Here is a 25,927-nt window from a genome sequence, read left to right on the forward strand (position 1 = left end):
CATTTCATTATGTTCTCCTTCATCACCCTTCTGCAGGACAGGACAGTGCCTGCCACCTCATTCCATAAACTGCCCAGCAGCTCACGGGTATACCTAGAATAACTTCAGCGTTCTCTTCCATCTCAGTGAGAAGTTTCTTCATGTGTTTGGCACCATGCTTACCCCGGCTAACATTTTTTTTTTTTTTTTTGAGAGAAGGTCACTCAGTCTGAAGTGTAATAGTGAGATCATAGCTCACTGCAACCGTGAACACTGGGCTCAAGGGATCCTCCCGCCTCAGCCTACCAAATAGCTAGAACTACAGGAACATGCCATTGCATCTGGCTAATTTTTAAATTTTTTTTTTTTTTCTAGAGACAGGGTCTTGCTTTTTGCCCAGGTTGGTCTCAAACTCCTGGGCTCAAGGCAGCCTCCTGCCTTGGCCTCCCCAAGTGCTAGGATTACAGGTGTAAGCCGCCACACCTGGCCCTGATTAACCTTTAAAAGGTGGTATGACCTTCAATGATTTGAAATGAAAGGCATAGTGAGAGCCACGTGAGAGAACATTTTGCCCATGAGGAGACTGGGAAGGAGAAGGAACAGAGGAGGCTTGCTGTAATTATGCTTCTGTCTGCACGTCCTGAGGATGCCTGAGATCCTTCTGGTACTTTGATTATTCACTCTTTCACATGGAGCTCAAGACAGAACGGCTTTACTTACCCCAAAGTGACAGCCAATGGGTTGACATAGCTTAGTTGGGTTGGGGTGGGTGGCAGCCAAGGGGAGACAAACGCAGGGTGGGTTAATGTTTGCCTTTGGCCGATGTAAAATCATTTTGCAAACATTCCATTCAAAGGCCAACTGTTAATCTTGCCTGATAACTGTGAATTACTATGTCTTACCTTCTAACCATCGCCATTGCTTTTGTTTGCATTTTAAATTCACTTTTAAGCTAATATATAAACATCCTGTGTGCAGGGGCCATGTCTCCTTATTTTACTGCTGTTGTCTAGAGTGCTAGGCACTTAGTGAGTGTTCACTAAATACCTACAATTGTTTCCTGGTGATTACCCTGTAAACCTGACTCTGATCATCACTTTTTAAGGGAACAAGAGAAGGTAAAGGCAAATGAAAGAAGTTTTACCCCCCATACACCTAGAAATATATTATATTGAGAGATCTGCAAAAAAGAGTACCATAGCAGGTCTGACACACACTTGAGTTTCAGGAGGTTCCCACTATTTCCTCAATGTTAAGACCGACCGGCTCATGGATCCTAAAGTCTTTGTGCAAACAATATGGCTTATACTGAATACCGGCTTTCCTTCCGGGAGTCTGGAATTTTGTGGTGTACTAGGTAGAGGGTGCCTATGTGACCAACCCCGATAAAAACCTGGGGCTCCTTGGCTTTATTGAACTTCCCTGGTAGAAACAGTTTGTTGCTGGAGGAATTCATCCTGTCCTACATTACCCCCCGAGAGAGGACTCTTGGAAGCTTGCGTAGATTCCCTGGACTTCACTCCATGCACCTTTCTCTTTGGAGATTTTGCTCTGTATCTGTTTGCAGTAACAATTCCAGCCATGGGTAGGACTATTTGCTGCGTCCTGTGAGTCCTTCTAAACCACTGAACCTGGGCATGGTCTTGGGAACCCCTCACCCAGGAGGAAACCAGAATATATATTTTTGATATTTAAACTAATATATTTTACAATTCCATATATAAGTGTTTGAAGATTAGCACTTGTCTAACCTACACACACACACACACACACACACACCCCATCTCATCCTTTCATGATTATCTACATTGTTATCTTCTGTTTCATATGGTTAGATTCGAAAAAGGGTAAGAAGTACATTTTTCAAACCTTATCGGCCTCTGCTTGCCTGATGCAATGTCTGCAGCCCAGTTTAAAAATCTACTCACAAAGGATGCAACATACCATTGTAAAACAGAAGTCCCTCTCTAATATACTGAGAGAGAAGAAGTTCTGTGAAAACTCACCATGTTTTTCCTCTAGTTTGGAAAAAGGCAAAAGATGGAACATAAGAAAAAAATGATACAAGGTTAAATACATAAAATAAACCCAGAATAATGAGAATCCCTGGTCAGGGGTGAGGGTGTGAGTGTGGTGTGAGATCGACATTAAGGCTCGATATGATGAGCTGCCTGGAAATCTGGTGAGATCAGATGGCGTAATAGCAAGTTCTCCCCACTGTGCTCCCGCAGAGAAGGTCCCTCAGTCAAACAACCCTCCTTATCCAGAGGACAGTTCTTGTGTATCTCTGAGTAGTATTTCAGTTCCCTGCCAGCCCATGGAATTACTCAAAAAGCCAATCACTTCCTCCTGTGGGAGCCAGGGAACAGCCTACCCTCTTAATGCTACGAAGCCTGCAGACCCTGCTTGCTCACCCTGTTCCCAGGAGCAGCCTACATGTGGCCCTGTGTGGCATGCAGTGTCCTCCTCTCCCAAGCTGTGAGGATACGTGACTAATAAACTGCTGTCGATTACATGTGACCAGTGTCGGGTGCTGTGTGTTCAGCCACTCTCATAATCCAAGGGTAGAGAGCTTTCCCTCACCAACGGGGCAAAGAGAAGACAACCAAAACAGAAGGTAGAGCCAGGTGGGACACAAGGCTCACAGAAACCCACTTTTTAGAAAGGCTTCAGTGTCTGCTCTCACTTGCCCTCCTCTGGCTGAGGGGTGAGACACTGGATGCAGCAAGGGGAATGGGGACAGCAGAGAGGGGCAAACGCCTCGGGCCAAGTGTCCTGGTGGGAAGGAAGGAAAAATATAATAAAATTAGAAAAAGGATTAAATTAGAAAAGAAAATAGAGACAAAATCTGCAAAACAGGATTGCTCGCAGTGCCTGCTGACTCTACTCCACATCCAGACCTTGGTCTACCCTCAGGCAACAGAAGAGTGGCCAGAACACAAACTGGCCACATTCAAACCACTCAGCAGACTCTTAGGACGGACAAAGAACCTGTTTCCAGATAGAGTGCCTCACATGAAATCTATATAACATAAAAAGAAACTACAGAAACAAAACATCATCATCATCATCATCATTGCCATCTTCATCTGATCAAGGGTGGGAAAAGGAATTATTCTTGGAACAGCAAAGAATCTTTCTTCCTGTAACAGCAAGGAAAAAAACTAAAGCTAAAGAGAAGGAAACATACTGAAGTATAACAGAGGAAAGTCTCTGACTGTAAATGAGAAATCTGCCACCACAAATCCAGGTGGAGGCAGATGTCAGCAAACCCCCATCCTTCTATGGCTCCTATTCACCATGCACCATTTCAAAAGGTGGACCCAAGCTTCATGACATGTGGTATAGATCATGCATGGGATTCATCTCATAGAAATAAAGCCTTCTACTGAGACAGATTCATTGGCAGTCAAGAACTCAGATTAGCATTCTTTAAAACTCTGTATTAAAACGGACCAGATGGGCTCTGATGAAAGGTGTTCACTTCCTGTGCTAGATAGTGTACTTTTTCCCGCTTACCACTACACATTTAAGAAGACATAGTGCAGCTTCCCATGATATTTACATTTAGAGTGGTACATATACACCATGGAATACTATGCAGCCATAAAAAGGAATGAGATCGTGTCCTTTGCAGGGACATGGATGGAACTGGAAGCTGTTATCCTCAGCAAACTAACACAGGAACAGAAAACCAAACACTGCATGTTCTCATTTCTAAGTGGGAGCTGAACGATGAGAACACACTATGGACATATGGTGGGGAACAGAACATACTGGGGCCTGTTCAGGGTCAGGGAAGGGAGAACATCAGGAAGAATAGCTAATGGATGCGGAGCTTAATAACAACATGATGGGTTGATCTGTGCAGCAAACCACCATGGCACATGTTTACCTGTGTAACAAACCTGCACATCCTGCACATGTCCCCCAGAACTTAAAATAAAAGCTGAAGAAAAAAATGCAATTCTAATTCCAAAAAAAAAAAAGATATTTACCTTTACAAAATAACTGATCTGGGCATGGTGGCTCATGTCTGTAATCCCAGCACTTTAGGAGGGAAGAGGCTAGGAGTCTAAGACCAACCTGGGCAACATAATGAGATCTCATCTCTATAAAAAATTTAAACACTAGCTGGGCATGGCGATGTGCAGCTGCAGTCCCAGCTACTAGGGTGGCTGAGGTGGGAGGACTGCTTGAGCCCAGGAGTTCCAGGTTACAGTGAGCTATGACTGTGCAACTGCACTGCAGCCTGGGTGACAGCAAGACCCCTTCTCAAAATGAAAAGAAAAGAACTGAAATGTCAAAATATTTCTTATGGTGGGAATTAAATTCATACTAAAGGATACATGGAGGATAGATCAAGATTTTCCATGTGAGCTCACCCAAGAGAGCAACACTGATCTGACCACTTCCCCCTCACTTTGACTTCTGGCTGCAGCTATTACTGTGGGTGTCATTCTTTCTGTTAGTAAAGGTAGGACATATAGTTATTTGTGAATTGATTTATTTATTCCTAGTTTATTTTAAGAGTCTCTTTTCTCTTCATTGTTTCCATATAAGTGGGCATTCTTTTCCATTAGTTTTTCTGTCTTGAAATAATTATTTTTTCTAACCTCCTTACACTCGGTTTCCCTTGCCTTAACTTCCAGTTGACCGTTTCTACAGGGGATGGACAATACCTCCTCTTTATCCAGAGTCACATCCAAAAGAGGAGTTGGGGTACAAAAAATCAGCTGGCTACTGAAAAAAATGAAAGTGCATTTTATTTCATTTATAGTTTCCCAAATTTTATTGTGCAATAAATCACTTGTTACGTATACTATGTGTACATTCATAGAGATTTGTGGCGATAACCATAGCTATGATTACTTATGCACTCGTCCTTGCATTTAGCAATTTATCAACCCATACTGAGCGCCTACTAAATGCCAGGCACATTAACAGACACTATTCTCTGTGGAAGACACCATCAACTGTGCACCCCAAACCCAGCCTGTTGTCTTCCTTAAGTTTTCTGATTGTTTTTTATGAAAGACAAAAGGAAACTGGATTCATGGTAGGGAAAAACACCACCTACATCGTCTGCTTCAGAGAGAAAAACAAACTCACATTTGTATAACACATGAATTCTTGTGTTTTCTGTTATGTGCAGCCAAATGTATATATATGTTATATAATCATTTTTACAGCACACTGTATATTTATATAGTCAATCGTACATCAATTCCACTTTTAGCTAGTTGCTTATCAATTATGAAGCTGAAGATTAATTAGATCGATTTTGCCCAGTTAAATGTGTTACTGAAAGGAACATTTAATTCAAATCTTCTGAATGTTGGAAAATGTATTTGGGTCCTGGAATTCCGCTCATGATGAACAGGACTTTATGTAAACCGTGCGTGATGTATCTGGAGACTGATTTAACATTTTTGATTTAATATACAACTAAAACAGGGGTTAAATGTCTATTCCTTTATTATAAAACACCATTGAAAACTAAATGTATTAGATATTTAGTGAAATCATAACACTTCTTTGAACCCACAGAAATTGTTATTCTTCACCTTGCCTGTCCATATTTTCTAAGTTTCCAATAACAATTATGTATTACTTTTATTGTAAGAAAAAACACATTTATTTTCTGAAAAGCATAAGTACTACTGAAAAATCAGCACAAGAAAATTCAATCAAGATAGCAAAATGTACAAGTTACCTTCTCCTGTCCCTGCAAATTACTCCAAGTGTCAAAAGATATATCTTTTAAACGTGCAGTTCTAAAAACCACTGAACATTTCCATTAACAGAACAGAAATTGTAGGAAGTTCCTGGCAGATAAAAATCAGGCAGGAATGGTTTGATAAGGTTAGAGGAAAACCTCAGTCTGTAAAAAGGCATAAGAGAAAATGCATAGAAGGTAAAGGCGGATCCAGAAAAAGCCCATTTCCAGACCCAAAATAAAAGGATCAGGGAGGCACCCAACACTCAGAAGGACAAAAGTAACTGCAAAATATTTGTCTGAACAAAGAGGCCAGGCAGACCCTTCCCTCCCAGACACTGAAGAGCAGGCAGTAGCTAACTCTCAGTAATGAGTGACACCTGCCTCGGTGGCAGCGGCGGCTGTCCCAGTGAGGGTGTGGTGGTTGTAGACAGAAGGCTGAATTGCATTTCACTTGGAGCCTTCTAAAAGAATATGGACCGGAGTATAAGAAGAGAAGTTCAGTTTGCTTGAAAAGGAAATAAATTACAGTTCTTCAGGACTCCTATGACTTTGGCATTGATGCCATGTATACGTGTCTTTAAAAAAATATTTTATATTTTTAAAATTTTTATATTGTCAACATGGAATGTTTAAACTTAAAGATGTGACTCATACAAACATAAAATGGGCACATGTCAAATGTTTTGTATTGTTATTTTTTAATTTCTAATTTTTGTGGGTACATAGTAGGTATACATATTTATGGGGTATATGGGATATTTTGATTCAGACGTGTCATAATCCAATATGTATGTGTCTTAAGTGAAGGACGACAGTCAACAAACTTCACCATTCAAAAAGGCCCAGACTCCTATTCACAGGAGAGTTCTGGGAGAAAAGAGGACCGTACAACTCTCATTACCTATACTAATCAATCAATCAATCTAGTCCTTTCTTAATAAACATAAATCAACAGCCAAGGATCAAAGTCAGCAGAGCAACAACAATGGAAGAGAAAAACAACGATGCTAAAATAAACACAAGACTCTGAAGGAAGCAGAAAATTAAAGGAAAAGAAGAGAACTTTGAAATTTAAGGTTTAATTTAGTTATTACCTTCAGAGTGCTGAGAGGCTACTGCAGTCAAGAAACAAGAACAGATGCTAGATATAATGAAAGGGAAGTCAGGGCAAGGGGAGGGACTTCAGTAACTTAGCAGTATGACCATTAAATATTTTTTCTTTTTGAGACAGGATCTATCATTCAGTCTTCCAGGTTAGAGTTAAGTGGCCCAGTCACGGCTCACTGCAGCCTTGACCTCCCAGGCTCACATGATTCTCCCACCTCAGCCTCCTGAGTAGCTGAAACAACAGGTATGGGACAGCAGGTATGTGCCACCACAACTGGCTAATTAAAAAAATTTTCTTTTGTAAAGACATGGTCTTGCTATGCTGCCCAGGCTGGTCTCAAACTCCTGAGTTCAAGCCATCCTCTTGCCTTAACCTCCCAAAGCGCTGGGATTACAGGTGTCAGCCATCATGCCTGGCCAAATTTTTAAGGAATGAAAGGCATAGTGTTAAAACAGCCATGGCCAAAATAAGCTTGGAAAATATAAGAACATTTAAGAGACACAGAGGTTCAATCCAAACAGTGCAACAATCATCTAACAGGAGTTTCAGAAGGAGATAATTGAGAAAATAAAATGAACAAACAAATACTTGTTTTAAATGCTAGAAGAAAATATGCAGAACCTGAAAAAAGAACTAGTTCTCAGATTGTAAGAGCTCGCTTAGTACTGACCAGGATGAATTTTTTAAAAAGATTAAAGTTGGTGAAATTTCAAGTTTCCAGCAATAAAAATAAAATTCAAAGGCTTCCCCATCTGTTATGTAAAGGAATAGGATTGATGCAGACATTGTACTTCCCCACAGCAATGGTACATAAGAAAAGATAATGGACCCGTATCTTACCAACTCTGAAGCCAAGTGATTTTGAGCATGGGATTCTATGTGCAAAAAAAATTAAAAGAAGAACCATATAATCTACATATCTATTTTCTAAATTACTGAATTTATAGATAAGATGAATACTTGTATCTTTGTATTTTATACCATACAATACAACTCTTATAGAGTATTTTATAGCAATATAAATGATATAACGGTATTTACTCTTATAACTTATTCTTAGTTTTTAGCTTGTACTTACATTCTCCTTCGCTTACTAGATCACCAGTATATGTTGTGGGTCCAAATGTATTATCATCTACAGTATTAACTGCAAAATCTCCTTAATCAAAGCTGATTTATTATGGACTTCACTAAGACATGATAAGTGGAAAATCTTCAGTAATTATTCAATTAATGTAGGTAGAAATGATGCGCAAAGAAAGAATAGAGCTTGGGAAAGAAGGGATGGGGAACGAAAGGGATAGGGAGGGGACACACAATTGGTGGGGGCCAGGCGAAGGGCGGGGGAGAGAGAGAAAGAGAAAAGAGAGAGACGAGAGAGAAGCAGAAGACATGAGAGAGACAGAGAGAGAGAGAGAGAGAGAGAGAGAGAGAAAGAGATGGACCCCAGAGACACAGGACAGGAGGAGGAACAGAGGAATTGGTGTTTATGTTGTCAAATTCAAACAGAAAACTGAAAAAGTTCAGGTACATTCTCTAGAAGCTTCCAAATTTCTTGCAAAAACACGATTGCTTGATTTGTTTTAGGAACAAGTAAAATCTGTGAATGATCGTGTTTCTTTAGGCCTTTATATTTATCGTAAATTTTTTTTTAAAAAGCTAGGTTAATATAGCTTTTTATATCTCTGACAAGGGATCAATCTGGAACTTTTTAACGCATCTTGAGGAGCATGCGCAAACTTACGGCTGATTTCATCTTCACTGACTGCCCTATTTTCTGCAAGACAGCACAAAGATCCTTCTGACTCCCCTAGAATATTATAGTTGCTTTCGCTTCTCCTGTGCCCCACTCCACATTTCCCTAGGTCGCCCAACTTTCTCAGTCCTCTCCTAGACTGAGGCCCTTCAGTAGGAAAAGAAGCTGCGAAAGGAAAGAGAGAAGGCAGCACGATAAGGAAGGAACCCTGGGCCCATTCCTGCACTCCTCACCCACAAAAGCCACCTGTTAGGCGCCTCCTTTGGTCCTTTCCAAGGAGTTAGACACCAGTTTATCTCCATTTGCCTGATCTCAGGTGACACAAAAAGATATTTTCAGTTTGAGGAAACTGAGGCCACTTTATTTTCCCTGTGGGGTCTAAATGGAAAGAAGGCGGCGCACAAAAAAATCCCTTTTATCTTGCTCGTTTTTCGCATTACTGAGAAGTCCAAAGTCCTTAGGAAGTCTGAGAGAATGTTGCCGTCGATAATGCAACTGAGTAAATGGGAGCGATTTTGGGGAAGAGCCCTAGAAACCCTTTTTAATTTTCGCAGTTTCCTAGGGAAAAGCAAAATTGAAAGTCTGAAGCTCTCTGGAAATAGAAGTGGCGAAAGACAGCAATGGATTGCCAAAGACTTTTAAGGGAGTCCTCCTCAAGATGATCCCTAGGAGAACAACTGAAAAAATAACCAAACGGGAATTTTTTGTTTTTCAGAAGAATTCTCAGGCTCAGGCCCTCTTTTTATTTACAGTAAATGAGCACATCAACCCACTTGCATTTGTTTCTAGTCCTCACCACCAGCTGGAAATCTACTAGGTACGTATATCTTTTGGGATCCACTTTGGTGATACAAGAAAGGAACAAAGAAACCACCAGAACAGAAGAGTATCGCCCAAGTGCTCCAGCTAGAACCCAGCAGAAACATGTAAGCCTTGCCATAAACCCTGAATGCTTAAAAGTGGAAAGCGAGAAGCCTCGCTCTTCAATGTCATTGTTGAAAGAAAATTTCATTTTGAACAGATGAATATTCAAATGAACATGAATGATTAATCCACAAGTCCAAGATGTACATCAAAGTCAAATGAACATGATGGTCCATCCGTAAGCGCGAAAGGTTAATTCGTCCAATTAGCCCTTCCAGCCTAGGAAACCGAAGTTTTTTCCTTTTTTCTAATACACCATCCTCGAAACAAAATTTTGTCAAAGCAAATCCCAAAGATTTAGTACCAAATGATGTATCAAATTCCATATTTGCTTTCCTTCTTTCCTTTCTTCAAAACACCAAATAAAATGTGAAGGGGGAAGCGACCTAGAAACTCTAACACTAACTCTTAATCTAAAAAAAAATCTATGGCCGGGAGCAGTGGCTCAACGCCTGTAGTCCGAGCACTTTTGGGAGGCCGAGGCTTGGGTGGGATCACCGAGGTCAGGGAGATCGAGCCACCCAATCCCTGCTGACACGGTGAACACCCCGTCTCTACTAAAAACACAAAAACAAAATTAGCCACGCGTGGTGGCAGGCACCTCTAGTCCCAGTTACTCAGGAGGCTGAGGCAGGAGAATGGCGTGAACCCAGGAGGCAGAGCTTGCAGTGAGCCCAGATCGTGCTACTGCACTCCAGACTGGGCGACAAAGCGAGACTCTGTCTCGCAAAAAAAAAAAAAAAAAAAAAAAAAAAAAAAAAAAAAAAAAAAATTATGTTGGTTAATGTGACTCTAACTAAAACAAAGCATTTGACTATTGCTTCTCAAGTAGAAAGTCCCTGAAGACTTTCAAAAAGATTGTTAAGAAGTATAATAGCCTTTTCAAAACCCACAAGACACGTTACTTGTCCTTCATTTATTTGGTTGTTGTTATGGAGTCTATCCCAATTTCCCATAAAATCATCCCTTGGTACTGCTGCAGTATCATAGCATACAGGACTCTAAGTGCCACTAGACACAAGGACCAGTTTGTGATCACAAGCCATGATGCTGCTGAGTGATATCTGAATAAGAACATCTGATATGGGTGGTCAGATGAAAAATACCAAAACATCAGGCCCAAGGAATTTAAACCAGCAAGGCAACCCTTTACTACAGTAGGCATCTTGGTCAGGACACCTGTAGCTAATGTCCTTGCCTCACAGTGTGGAAGTCACTTTTACTCAGTTACAGCTGTAGACAATCCCACCATCCAGAAAGACACAGGTTTACACTAGGTTGAAAGTCCAAATAGCTCAGAATTCAAAATGCACTCACCATAAGTTATATCATTATATATGGCAGAAGATTCTAGAACTATGTTATTCAATACATAAGCTACGAGCTACATGCGACTGTTCATATTTAAATCAATTAAGATTAAGAAAAATTAAAAATTCAATTTCTCACACTAGCCACATTTAAAGTGTTGCTAGTCAGATGTAACTGGAGCTACCATAATGGACAGAAGTAGACCATTTCCATCACTATAGAAACTTCTAAGGGATAGTGCTATTCTAGGACACTGTTAGCACAAATGCAAAGGTTAACTGGGCCTATATGAGCTGCCTTGGCAACTACCCAATGTGATTACTTTATCTAAAAGAAGATATGACTTAGAGACAACCTTAAGTAATTCAAATTGGAGACTGTCTTCAACCATGATTTCTACTCAATACCCCTGAAGTTTTAATGTATGCCATTATTGATACTATAATTAATCAGACAAGAAACCTAAATCAGAGTGATTAACTAGCTTGACCAGGTAACTTATCTCTAATTGCAGCTGAACATCAAATTTCCTTTTTTCTATATACTAGTTATCCAAAATGTTTCAAGAAGCCCATCTGCATAGAACCTAACCTAGGATCTTGCACAGATAATGCATCTGTCGCATCTGTGATGCAGTTATTGTAATGTAACATTGCAATTATGCAATGAATAAATGAACAAGTAAGCTATAAGACAGAGCTAGCAGTAAAACAAAGGTAGACATAGGAAAACATGAGTAGTAGCCTTAGATGTAAAATTGTGGACATGAAATTGCTAAGGGTAAGCTAGAACTTCAACCAGCCATTTATCATAAAACATGGGATGTTTCCCTTATGGTTTTCGGAATCATTCTCTTGCCCACTTAATTAATGCTGGTATCTTCCATTTTTTGACCATTTTAATTTATCTGAACATAGAGGCTACCCTACCCGATCTCTCATCCCCACCCCCCATTCAAACCAAACCACCTGGTCTTGTGTACAATACTTAAGTCCACTTCCCTAGGACTCCTTTGCCCGACCACAGAGTTTCCATTCAGTGCTGAAATTGAAGTAAAGGATCCCTGGATTCTACCCACAAAGACTTGTTCCACTGCCAAAGAAGTCACTCTCTGATTTCAACAAAGAAGGGATTAAGTTTAGTACTGAGGGAGATTGCAGTACAGGAGATAATGATCACTTAAGTTCAAACTTGTAAAAATTTGCACTGTGCTGTCTCTTTTAGTTCTCTCAAAGTTAGAATGGAACCACCCAATCAGACATTTCTGATATTTTTTTCTACCCCAGCCCCACCCTACCCCCATCCCCAATCAAACCAAGCACCTTTTGAGCCATGTTTGAGGTCTTACTTACAGGAGATTCCCTGACTCCAAAAATGTCTCTGACATCCCTGATAGATTGCTTATTCTTTTTCCTCATGGTTTGGGTATAGGTATTGTATCTCTTTTCCACGGCAGCTGCTTGGGTTCGAGTCAATGTAGAGAGCAAGGCTTTGCCATCTTCCTCTTCATCACCTGAGATCAGAGTTGATAAACCCACATCTTGCAGCCATTCTGCTTCAAGTTCTCCTTCTGGAAAAGAACATTACCAAGAGAGGGTCAGAATATTTTCTGTATGATTGGATGCCATGTGAATATCAGACAAGAAGTATTGGTAAATAATATTTGTATTTTTTTTTACAGTAATTATGGGAAAGAACTACAAGAATGAATATAAGTCTGCATTGTATTTTTCAAACAAGTCAAATTTTAAAGTATTTTCTAGTACAGTAAGGTCATTGGCAGACTTGGTAAGGTAAATTTTCCTGCTAGAGAGTTAAACATGAGTCATACCTGGCCTACTAATTTCAAAAAGTGACAAAAGATGAATATTTAAAGTAAAACTATAATAGAAAAAAACCATGATTTCATGGAATACAAATTGGTTTTTCAATCACTCACATGGAGGTTCAAATGCCAGGGCCACCATTCACCAGCTGCCTGACTCCTAAGTCTTACGATATCTCAAGGCCTCAGTGTCCTCTCAGCAAAATGAGTATAGTGAACCTCTATAGTTTTACGTTGTTTTGCATCCCTTTTGAATATGGGCTTAACTTTCTCATACCAGAAGCAGGGCTTAGTCACTCTTGATGTGGTTTCCAGGTGTCCAACTCCTCCCAATTCCTCCACATAGCAGATCCAGGTATCTGCCTTACACAGTCACCTCTTGGTGATGACTTCCTATGAGACAGCTGGATACAACCTGCCTGACTCATCCCTCCAACCCACACCCCCTACATGAACTGCGCAGATAAGGTGCAGTGACCACCTCTCCATCACAGCGCAACTCCCTGCTTGCTCTAAACCTGCCAATTAGGACTCCTAGTGGGAAACCTGCTTGGGTAATGCTTGGATCCTAATTGAGGCTCTGGTCCCCAGGTCCCTCACTCACTCTCACTCTTTCCTGTTCCCTGCCTGCTTGTTGATTGCAAGTGTCCTGGATGGCTGTCCCTTCCCATTGGCCCTGAGAAACGAGCTGCCGTCTTCTCCCTGAGATCTGTCCTTTCTCTTATTTCATGTGTTTTGCTGAGTTGCCTCCTCTGTGTCTCACCTGGCCAACACACCTGAACCTAGCTTATTTCCAGTCAGGGCTCTCTTATAGCATCTGCCAGTACAAACGAGTTTCCTGTGAGAGGGACACCCGGTCATGGGTTGAACACGAAGGTATTAGGCCACCCACCAGGATAAAGAGGTATCCTTTGAAAGGCAAACATCGGTGACCAAATCCCCTGTAGCTCCATCAGAGCAGGATTAGTTTATAGCCACTCACCCGAGAGAGACCTCAAGACCAAATTAGAGAAAAATACAACAGTGAGAGTAATAATAACAAAAGGATTAGGGGCCTCTGAGGATTTTTTTTTTAAATCAATGTATTTATGACAGGTAGCAAAGAATCTGGAACAAAGTCGGTATTCAATTGATGTTCATTCTCCCACCTTTCTCCTTATTCTGAATGGTAATTGCTTGTTTCAGAAGAAAATTCAAAACCTAAAATTCTTCGATATATAGAAATATAAGGAAATCAGAATAACAGTGTCCTGTAACAGAAAATCTACTACATATATGTTTCTGGGAACTACGCTAAGGAGGCATTACCCAAATGAGCGTTGTTTAAAGAGTAGATTAGACCGATTTGTAAACAGCGTGCCAGAGCATTAGTCTAGGAGTACTGGATTCTGCTTACATTATTGCATCACTGGTGTACAAACAAACCCTTTAATGTGTCTCACAGGCCCAGTTTCTTAGCTAGGCAAATATTTAATTTGCTATCTTATTTTAATTGTTCATTTGTTTCGTAAGCTGTCCCTTTAACAAAAAATGAAAAGTGAATTTATGATTGGCAGCCGTAATTTAAATCATAAGCCCTTTAAGTTCAGAGTTATGACACGGAGCTCTTCCTTAAGCTATAGATAAGCTTTTAAGTTCTGAAGACAAAATGTACAATTTAATATTTAATATGTTAATACTAAAATTTTAAAAAGTTGTTTTTTCTCCTCCACCTATGTAAGGAGCAATGAAAGAGTGGGAGGAAAGAGTATTTGGTAGGACTGGAGTTGACATAAATCGGAGGTGAGGACGGTCTAAGTCCTTAAACTTCAGCCTAAGTAGGAGGTATGTTTTCCATAGGTAAGAAATGTCCAGGGCAGATATCAGTGTTACTCCTGTTGGCTGCTCACACCAGTTGCCAAATGTATAACTTCAACACAGAGAACTCCTTTGAATTCCCATTCCATATATCTGACTGCCTAGTCAATATCCACTTGGCTCTGTCATTCATATGTCATATTCACTGTTTTCAAACCTGAACTCGTATTTCTCACTCCCAATTCTAGGCCTCTTTCAGGATTCCATATTTCAACAAACGAAACCCACCGTCCAATGTAATTAGGCAAGAGAGTAACCCAGTAGGCATTCTTGACATCTCCCTCTCTTTCACACATCAACTCCAACACATCCCCAAGGCCTTTTCATATTGCCCCCTTATTACTGCTCAAAATGTCCATCTTCCTTTATGTCTTCTGCCATGACCCGGGTCAGAGCTACATCCTCTCTCTCGTGGACTGCTGTGATAGACCCCTGACAGTTCCTCCAATGCCATTCTTGATCCTCTTCTAATCTATTATCCATATTATAACTAAATGAGCCCTTTCAAATGAACAAAAATAATTCTACAGTTTTTCCCTGCTCTTATGACTAAGAAAACCCTTAACATAGCCAACAAGATGTGAAACTGCTTACACTTCTGGACACGCTTATACCATACTCCTCTCCTGTTCTCTGGCAATACTGGCCTACTTTGGATTCCTCAAAAGCTCAACATTCTATTTTGTCACAAAGTCTTTGGACATGTCAGTCCTTCTACTTGACCTCATAATTACTGGACACCCATCTTTCAGATCTCAGTTTCTCCATCTTTTTCTCAGGAAAGTCTCTTTTTCCCTGCACCCATTAGATAAGGTCATGTCCTACTGCTATCAATCCTAACACTGCTGTTTCTTCTTCCTTCAAGTAGTTTTCTCCTCCAAATATATTTATATTATTTCATTAATTACTTTCTCTTCCACTAGATTATCAACTCCTTGAGAGAAAAAAGAATTCTGCTTTCTTATATCACTCTAACACCAACACCTTCCAGAGCGCTCTACTGGAGACGCTGTATTCTTTATCCTGCTCTAAAGGGAGTTCATTTTAGTTCCCACAGTTCACTTGACTCATAACCTCCACTGTTTGCCCTGCTCTATGCAACATCTGTAATCTTGGTTAGTTAAAAACAGCTTTCAGCAGCTGTTTTTAAATGGGATGCTTGGAGTCTCCATATATATTCCCTAACTGACTCCCAGATAAAATGTGGGGAAATCTGAGCATCAAAATGAATGACAGTAAAAGATGAACCCACTAAATAAGCCAGGAGTCCATTCTGATATAAAGAAATGATTTGGTGTAGAGTGGGATGTTTATATAGTGTGAAGGTACCTCCCAAGAAAACAGTAACTACAAAAATGAAATGACTAAGTTCACATTGGAGAAACCCTGCATGTATATACCACCTTAAGTAACTGATTAAAGTGGACATCATCAGTGACAGTACAAATTAAAATTATGAGCCACCTGACAGGCTGCCATGAGAAGAACACAATATCACAACTTGCCCGAGATGTATAACCTGAGTCTAAGTCATCAGGAAACATCACACAAACCCAAATTGTCTGATAGAGAGGAGCATCTATAAAATTACCTATAATTTTCAAGTGTCAAGGTCATAAAATTCAAAGAAAGGCTAAGAAACTGTTCCAGACTATAAAGAGGAGAGAGAGAGAGAAGAAAGAGAAACATGTTTTTCAATTAAACATAACAAGTGATTCTAAACTAGAGGGTTTTTTTTTTTTTTTTTGTCATAAAAGGTAATATAGAAATGATAGCAGTCTGAGGACTGGATGATAGTAATATATTAAAAACAATTTATTAATTTTAATAGTATGCTGTGATTATACAGGGAATGGCTTTCTCTATATATAGGTGTGTATATATATATATACTAAATACCTAAAGTACTTGGGAGTGATAGAGCATCAGGATAGTAAGTTACTCTCAAACGGTCCCTGAAACAGTCTTTAAAATTGTACTTGTGACTTCCCTATACATTTGGAATTATTTCAAAATTAAAAAACTATAAGTACATATGACAACTTAAAGCAAAAATGACAACATTGCATTGATGTATGTACAACGTATGCAGATGCTATACATAAGACAATGGTACAAAGCACCAGGCAGGAAGAAGAATGGAATTCTACTGCTGCAAGGTTCTTATATTTGATATAGTGACACATAGTATTTATCTAAGTAGACTATGATAAATTATGGATGAATATTAAAATGCCTGAACAGCAACAAAACCAATTAAAGCAATATAGCTGAAATGTAAGCATAGAAACTATGAAGAAATTGTGAAGAAAAACACAGACAGACAGGTAGAGAGTAAATGGATGAAAAAAGATATATCTTGCAAAGAATAACCCTATAAACCCTAAGAAAGCCAGAATGACTATGTAATTATTAGACGAAGCAGACTTCAAGACAGGGAATATTACTAAGAGTATTGAGGAAGGTCATTTATAATGATAAAATGAGTCAATTCAGCAAGAAGGGATAACAATCATAAATGTATATGTGCCCAATAACATAGTTTCAAATTATAAGCAACAAAAACTGACGGAACAAAAGGAAAAAATAGACAAATCTGCAATAAAAGTTAGAGATTTTAACAACTTCTCTCAGTACTTGTTAAATCAATCAAAGATTAGTAAGAACATAATAAATACGATTGAAGTTACCACCACCTTAATCTAATGAGCATTTACAGAACACCACACTAACCAACAAGTAAAACACATTCTTTTTAAGTGCACATGGAACCTTGACCAAGACAGACCATATTCTGAGGCATAAAATAAGTCTAAATTTCAAAATTGAAATGTATAAACTATGTTACCTAACATAACACAATTTACTAGAAACCAATAACAACATGTCTAGAAAAAACCCCAAATTTGTAAATTAAAATACACAAAGAAATTGAGAAAACATTTAAAACTGAATAATAACAAAGATATAACATATCAAAATTTGTGGGACAGAGTGATAGCAATGCTTATAAAGAACTGTATATATTCAAAAAGATGAAAGATTTAAAATTAATGGTCTAGGTTTCCATCTTAAGAACAGAGGAAAAATGCAAATTAAACACAGAAACATAAACAAAATGAGATGTAGATTTTATTAATTTGTTTTCAAAGAACTAACATACTAGAAAAGCACATTATATAATTCAACACCCATTCACATTGCTGCCAGAAAAACTAGGAACAGAAAGCTATCTGGTAAAGAGCATTTACAGAAAGTTTACAATTACCACCATGTTTAATGGAGTACTGAACCCGTTCCCTGTAAAACTGGAAACATGACAAGGATATGCATGTGCTGTCACCACTTCTATTCAACTTGTACTAGAGGCCCTAGCCAGTACAATAAGGCAAGATCAAAAATAAAAGCACAAAATATCAGAAAGGAAAACTGTCTCTATTCATAGATGACCTCTTTGCTTATGTAGATAATCCTAAGAAATCTAGTAGACAACTACTAGAAAATGAATTTAGGAAGGTAATGGTATATAACATCAAGGTACAAAAATTAACTGTATTTCCATATGCCAGCAACAAACAACTGAAAAGACAGAGGCAAACCCAATTAAAAGACCCCATTAAGAATATGAATAGACAAGTCACAGGCAGTAAGAAAATATCTGCAATAAATATATCTGACAAAGGACTTGTATCAAGAATATACAGTAATAAAAAGTTTTAAAAAGTTTTAAAAAATAGTCAAGAGTTTTCACAAAGCAAGATGCATGAAAAGACAATAAGCACAGGAGAAAAGTTCAACATCGTTAGTTATCAGGGAAATGTAATTACAACTATAATGAGACACCCCACATATCCACTAGAATCACTCATATGATGGAGACTGAAAGCATTGAGTGTTGCAATGACGTGGAAATGGAACTGTCTGTCATACATTGCTGGGAGGGGTGTAAAACAGCACAACTACTTTGGAAAAATGCTGGCAGTTTCTTATGTAGTCAAACATTCTATGAAAAATACATCCGTCCAAGAGAAATAAAACATATCTATACAAAAAGACTTCCACAAGATTGCTCATAACGGCAGCATTATTCATCGTAAGCAAAATTGTAAACAATGCTCAAATTAAAAATTAGATGGATAAACAAATTGTGGCATATTCATACAATGGATATTACTGTTATGGGTTGAGTTATGTCCCCCAAAAAGATATGCTGAAGTCTTAAACCCTGGTATCTATAAATATAACCTTATTTGGAAACAAAGCTTTTGCAGACATAATTAAGATGTAAATTGAGATGAGGTTGGAATACTATGCAGCCATAAAAAAGTATGAGTTCATGTCCTTTGCAGGGACATGGATGAAGCTGGAAACCATCTTTCTCAGCAAACTAACACAAGAACAGAAAAACCAAACACTGCATGTTCTCACTCATAAGTGGAGGTGAACCATGAGAATACATGGACATAGGGAGGGGAACATCACATACCAGGGCCTGTCAGGGGTTGGGGGGCTGGGAGAGGGATAGCATTAGGAGAAATACCTAATGTAGATTAGGTATTTAAAACACCATGGCACGTGTATACCTATGTAACAAAACTGCACGTTCTGTACCTGTACCCCAGGACTTAAAGTATAATAATAATAATAATAAAAGAATAGCATTCACATTATAACATTGTAAGGAAAAAAGAAAGGGAAAATAAAATCTAGAATTTAGTAGCACAGTAGGGTGACTATGGTTAATAATAATCTATGGCATATTTTATAATAACTAATAGAGTGGAACTGGAATGCTCCTAACACAAATAAATGATAAATGAAGTGAAAAAAAAATTGAGATGATGCCATACTAGAGTAGGGTGGGCCCTTAATCCAACATAACTGGTATCTTTATAAGAAGAGGAGAAGAAACACAGACAAAAATAGGGAGTATGCTATGGACTACGGAGACAGAGAATGGCACAATGTGTTGTCAACAGTCAAGGAACACCAAGGATTGCCAGCAACTCCAGAAGCTGAGATAGACATGGAACGCATTCTCCCCTAGAACTTTCCAAGAAAGCATGGCCCAGCTTGACACTTTAATTTTGGGCTGCTAGTCCTGCTGTTTTAAGCCACTAGCGTGGTACTTTGTTACGTAAGCCACTAGTTTTGTGGACTTTCTGTTACAGCAGCCCTAGCAAACTGAAACAAACTACTTAACGGTAAAAAGAAATAAACTATTGATATCCTACTAGAATCTCAAAAACACGCTGAGTGAAAGAAGCTGAACCCCAAAATTACATATGATGCAAAAACTGGGAACAATGGTTGTCTCTGGCCAGGGTTGGCAAGTCATTGGGAGGCATGAGACTGGGTAAAAGCATGAAGAAATTTTCTGGGTTGATTGAAATGTTATCTATCTTGATCAGCGTGAGATTATAAGAGTGCACGCATTTGTCAAAGCTCATTGAATTGTATGTTTAAGATCTGTGCAAATGCTTCAAGGAAAAAAATCTGCAAATAAATAACAAACTGTAATTAGTAGGTCTGCTTTTGTAGCAGTTAGGTTAGCAAACCTGAAAATATTTCCTATGTATTCTAGGTTTGAGCAAATAAGTAAATATAAAGTACAGAGTGGGAGCCAGGTTTATCATTAGAGAAGACAGTTCCAAATACAGAAAAAGGGAAGACAGCAACAAGCCCTGTGGAGCTGGATTGAAATTGGAGGTTATCATTGTGAACTCATGGTGTTTAATATGAATAGCTAGCTAGCTGGGTAGATAGTAAGAAAAAGGGGGTAGAGGATAATAGGTATTTTCCTTTATGTGTCTTCCTGTCTTTCTGGATCTGAAAAGGCAAAATCTAAGCAAGCAAGTAATAGGAATAAGAATACATATCACTGATGGAGGATAGTTCCCTTGAATAGATTCTTGGTTAAGTGTGTGGCAGGGCTTTTTATTTCAAGTAATATTGGATGTATGTTAATGGTGGTACATCTTAATGATTTCTTAGTCCTGAGAAAGAGACTCAGAAATGAGAATGAAGAATGAAAACACTTTCTAACCGTTCAGTTTATCCTGCCAACTGTATTGAGGTTAATCACTGGCTAATGGAAACACTCTTAGGTGTATACGTACTAAACTATCTTTAGTCTTTTTTGGATGTCTTACATATTTGCTTGTTGATAGTTAGGGCCTGGAATTGATGACTGACCTATGCTTTTAATCCACTGTGAGTAGTTTTGCTGTTTTTGAGAACTAAGGACAATTATACTGTTTACTGGTGCTTTTTCCCCACTCCTCCATCTTCCGTTTAGTTTCACAAGCAATGGGTAAAGGACTCCCTATTCAATAAATGGTGCTGGGATAACTGGCTAGCCATATGCAGAAGAATGAAACTGGACCCCTACCTTTCACCACATACAAAAATTAACTCAAGATGGATTAAAGATTTAAATGTAAGACCTCAAACTACAAAAACACTAGAAGAAAATGTAGGAAACATCCTTCCTGACATCAGTCTTGGTACAATGTTTGGCCAAGTCCCCAAAAGTAATTTCTATAAAAACAAAAATTGACAAGTGGGACCTGATTAATGTGCTTCTACACAGCAAAAGAAACCATTAACAGAGTAAACAGACAACCTAGAGAATGGGAGAAAATATTCACAAACTGTGCATCTGACAGAGGTCTAATATCCAGAATCTATAAGGAGTTTAAACAAATCAATAAGCAAAAAGCAAATAACTCAATTAAAAATGGACAAAGAATATGAGCATATACTTTTCAAAAGAAGACATACAGACAACAAATATATGAAAAAATGCTCATCATCACTAATTATCAGAGAAATGCAAATCAAAACCAAACTGAGATGTCATCTCACACCAGTCAGAATGGCTACTATCAAAAACATCAAAAAAAAAAAAACTAAACAGAAAAAACAAAACAAAACAGACACTGGCAATGCTGCAGAGAAAAGAGAATGCTTAAGTACTGTTGTGGGTGGGAGTGTAAATTAGTTCACCACTGTGGAAAGCAGTTTGGAGATTTCTCAAAGAACTTAAAAGAGAGCTACCATTTGACCCAGAAATCCCATTACTGGGTATAAACCCAAAACAAAATAGATTATTGTACTAAAAAGACACATGCACTTGTATCTTCATTGCCATGCTATTCACAACTGCAAAGACATGGAATCAACCTAGCTACCCATCATTGGAGGACTGGATAAAGAAAATGTGGTATATATACAAGACGGGATACTATGCAGCCATAAAAAAGAGTGAAATCATGTCCTTTGCAGCAATGAGAATGGAGCTGGTGGCCATAATCCTAAACAAATTAACACAGGAAGCGAAAACCAAATACTGCATGTTCTTACTTGTAAGCGGGTGCTAAAAACTAAGCACCCACAAAAATAAACATGGGAACAAGAGACACTGTGGACTACCAGAGGGGGGAGGTAGGGAAAGAGGAATGGTTCAAAAAACTACCTACCAGGTACTATGCTCACTACCTGAGTGCAATATAACCATGTAAGACACCTGCACATGTACTCTTGTAGATCTAAAATAAAAGTTGGAAAAACAACAACATGTCTTTTATTTGGTGGAATACAAGACAATCTAATATAGCAATACTAGTAAATGCTTTAAAGTCAAATTTTTCTCCTTCACAATTTTATACTGCTAAAATTTCTCTCTCTCTAGTGAATAATAATTAATAGTCAGGTATTAATTACTCTAAATAATAACAAATGAGTAGACAAGTGTAAAAGCTGTCAAAATTAGAATACTCAATCGGCTTGATGGTAATGAATCAAACCAATAGATAGGCACAGCATCCCTAAGTAGCAGTATATAAGGCATCAATTTGTATTTTTGTTGAGGTCCAGCCCTCCTCGGGTCATGTCGCCTGGGATAAAAGCCACCCTGAGCCAGTACAGTAATATAAATCAATCAGTGGGAGTAGATCATCAATATGCCAGATGCTGCTGATTCATTGGTTAAACTACTGGTGGGATGATTTCTGCCTATGAACAGAATAAGAGAGGGCAGGAAAGAAAGCCAGTCAGCATATAGGAAGACAAATCCAGTATCTTACCATCCACAGGTGTGACCTCAGCTGGCGGTGGCTCTTCTTGCCCCCCCATGCTGCTCTCTTTAATACTTTCTACTTCCCGCCAGAAATCCTCCATGGAGGCGCTGTCTACGGAGGCTTCTGAGTTGGAACGGCTGAAGGCAGGAGGATGGAGGGATTCATTGGAGAGCATCCTGTTAATTCTTCGGCAGCGAGGAATGGATTTTCTGAGGAAAGAATAATATCTATGAGTAAAAGTTTTATATTTTATGTTATAAAGTCACAAAATTGAATTTAAGTTTAATTAAGTTTAAATTAAATGGAGAAGTGGAATTACCATGGTAGAGATGGGTTTGAGGGAATAACCTCCACTCAGTGGTGGCCCTTTTAAAAAAATTCTCTATACTGTATAATTTTTTAAAATTATTTTTTGAGACAGAGTCTCGCTCTGTTGCCCAGGCTGGATGGAGTACAGCGGCGTGATCTTGGCTCACTGCAAGCTCCGCCTCCCGGGTTCAAGTGCTTCTCCTGCTTCCGCCTCCTGAGTAGCTGGGATTACAGGCGCCCACCACCACACCCAGCTAATTTTATATTTTAGTAGAGATGGGGTTTCACCATGTTGGCCAGGCTGGTCTTGAACTGCTGACCCTGTGATCCGCCTGCCTCAGCCTCCCAAAGTGCTGGATTACAGGCGTAAGCCACCACACCTGGCTAAAAAACTCTCTGTACTTTATAATGACTCCGTGGCCATATAGGAATTAACATGAAAATGTTTTTAATAATTTTCACACACTCATGAAATGCAAAGTTGCTTACACTAGTCAAAATATGCACAGTAAAAGTTTGTTTCTGTATATTATCTATGGTGAAGGCAGAGAAGGGCATAAGAGTTACTGCTCACACCCATTAGGGTGGTTATTATTAAACAAACAAAAAAAGGAAAATAACAAGTGTTGGTGAACATGTAGAGAAATTGCAACCCTTGTGCACTGTTGGCGAGAATGTAAAATGGGGAAGCTTTCAATGGAAAACAGTATGGCAGTACCTCAAAAAATTAAAAATAGAGCCACCATGAGACCCAGCAATTCCACTTCTGGGTATATACTCAAAAGAATTGAGAGCAGGGACTCAAAGGAATATTTGTACATCCATGCTAACAGCATCCATGTAATAGCGTTTTGGCTATTGGCCACTTCCAAGAGCCAAAAGTTAGAAGCAATCCAAGTGCTATCAACGGATGAATGGACAAGCAAAATGTTTATAAAGGAAGGAAATTCTGACACAATAAACAATATGGATGAAACTTGAAGACATTGTGCTAAGTGAAAAAGCCACCCACAAAAGACAAATGATTTCATTTATCTGTGGTGCTAAGTAGTCAAATTCATAGACAGAAAGTAGAATGGCTACTTCCAGGGGATAGGAGTGGGATGGGGTGGGGAGGAATGAGGAGTTCGTGTTGGTATGGGTTTGCAACTCCTTTCAAAGAACCTCCTCCAAGCTTGCCTTCGTCTCTTTGGGTTCAAGTGGAATTGGACAAAAAGACCGAAACTAACTCTTAAGCGATGTATAGGCTGTTTCACTCAAACAAGAGCTCCCAGGTGGAAAGAGGTAACCAGGCCAACGGCACAGTAACGTCCACTGTGGGTTTTATGATGACTTAGGACAATTATATTTTGACATGCAGAGCAGCAGTGGGTTGTTATCAAATTTAGCCATGGCTAATGTAAAGCACATTATATTCACGAGAGTACCTAAAGAGAGGCAAAATAATGTTTCCATGGTAATACCCAAAAATTTCCATTTGCTCATAAGCTGTACACATCTAGGAATCCTCCTGGATTTCTAAATTGCATCTAAATTTAGTGGCAATTTCTGGAATTTTATCATTGATCATTTCATAGTATCTGACTGTAGTTCTAATTTTGAACATTAACTGAACAGCAAGATAGCCAGTTTATTTTTTAAACCAAACATTTCAGGAAAATATGAAACATCTACTTTCATTTTCTATGTGTTGTGGGATAAGAATTGTAGGCAGTTTTGTTTGATAACTGGGTGATAATTCTCACCATATTCTTTATAGTTCAACAAGTCAAGACACATTCTAGCAGTTGAAATACCTATAAAATCAACAAGATACTAAGACTGTTATTACTAATTTTATTATTTGTAGGCTTTGAAGACTTCTTCCTTTTGCAATAAGACTAATACTGAAAACCACTAACAAATTTAGAGTACTAGTATATAAACACCTACTTCTTTTAAAAATGAAATCAGTTACCATGGCTCACACAGCCTCCTGCCCTCCATGTACCAGACTCAGAAAGAGTATATGGATATCTAACACTTTTCTTAGTTCTAGATTTTTTAGGTTAATTCCTTTAAAAAATAAATACGCTTGACTTATAAAAAAATGATAGTCTTAATAGTAGACATGGACCATATTTTTAAAATTATAATGCAGTATAAGTGTATATGTCTAATATATAATTGTATAAAGCAAAAATGGAAGGTCTTTTCCTCCCATCTGTATCATACTGATATTGTTCTATAAACTGCTTTGTTTTCCTGACTCAAAAACATGCAGACATTTTTTTTTTCAAGCCAATATGGTAATACCACCTCAATGGCTGCACCTGGATACTATTATAGATCTTAGAAATTAAGCAAACAAGCAGATATACCCAAACACTGAAAATATTTGAATAAGTAAGAAATTTGTGAAATAATAGGTAAATCACAGAAGACAAGGGGAAGATATATTTAGGGTTAATAATGATATTTCAATTATAGTACATTTGTTTCTTATTCATACAAAGGGTATACTAATGGAATCTCAGGGAAGAGAGCTTCATAAAACTCTGCTGGGGACAGGGAGAACAGATGTGAAATATTATTGGTCATGAGCAGCTGAGTAACACACTGGTTCCTTCTGAAATAGTCCACCCAAAGAATCCTTTAATCACAATGATCAACTTTTTTTTTGGCAAAGAAGTCAGACAGCATTTCTGGGGATAAAAGCACTTGGAAGAGCTCTCACATTTTTGGTTAGAGATACAAATATTTCTCCTTCACCCCAGGGTGGAGAAGGAACTATGAATTTCCACTCTTGAAACATTACGTAATTTTGACCCTCAGGCCCATCCAACAGTTTGATCAGCCTCAATGGGCAGCTTCATACCTCACCATATTAGGAGAAAATGGAGTTTAGGCTTCATCAGCTGTTTGTGCCTTTTTATTCCCAAACAATACTAGGAGAATATTATATGACAAATTGAATGCAATTGTGTTACACAAAAACTTTTGTTGGAAAACACCACAAGGTTTAAAATTAAATTTTAAGTGTATGATAACTATCATAAATTCAAAGCGGCATTAA

At 38.5% G+C, this 25,927-nt stretch overlaps 1 protein-coding gene across 7 annotated transcripts in view; it reads right to left on the reverse strand.

Moving 5' to 3' along the window:
* Positions 1 to 25,927, reverse strand: part of ARHGAP28 (Rho GTPase activating protein 28) — a 176,165-nt gene that overhangs the window by 50,024 nt on the left and 100,214 nt on the right. For all 7 annotated transcript variants that reach the window (XM_017865423.1, XM_017866541.1, XM_017866030.1 and 4 more), the window contains 2 exons: positions 22,570 to 22,772; positions 12,153 to 12,370 (listed from right to left, as the gene is read on the reverse strand). In XM_017865423.1, coding sequence (XP_017720912.1) covers positions 12,153 to 12,370; positions 22,570 to 22,772 — 421 coding nt within the window. The remainder of the gene's footprint in view (positions 1 to 12,152; positions 12,371 to 22,569; positions 22,773 to 25,927) is intronic.

The sequence above is a fragment of the Rhinopithecus bieti genome, unplaced genomic scaffold (assembly GCF_001698545.2).
Source record: "Rhinopithecus bieti isolate Rb0 unplaced genomic scaffold, ASM169854v2 scaffold_5, whole genome shotgun sequence".
NCBI lineage: Eukaryota > Metazoa > Chordata > Mammalia > Primates > Cercopithecidae > Rhinopithecus > Rhinopithecus bieti.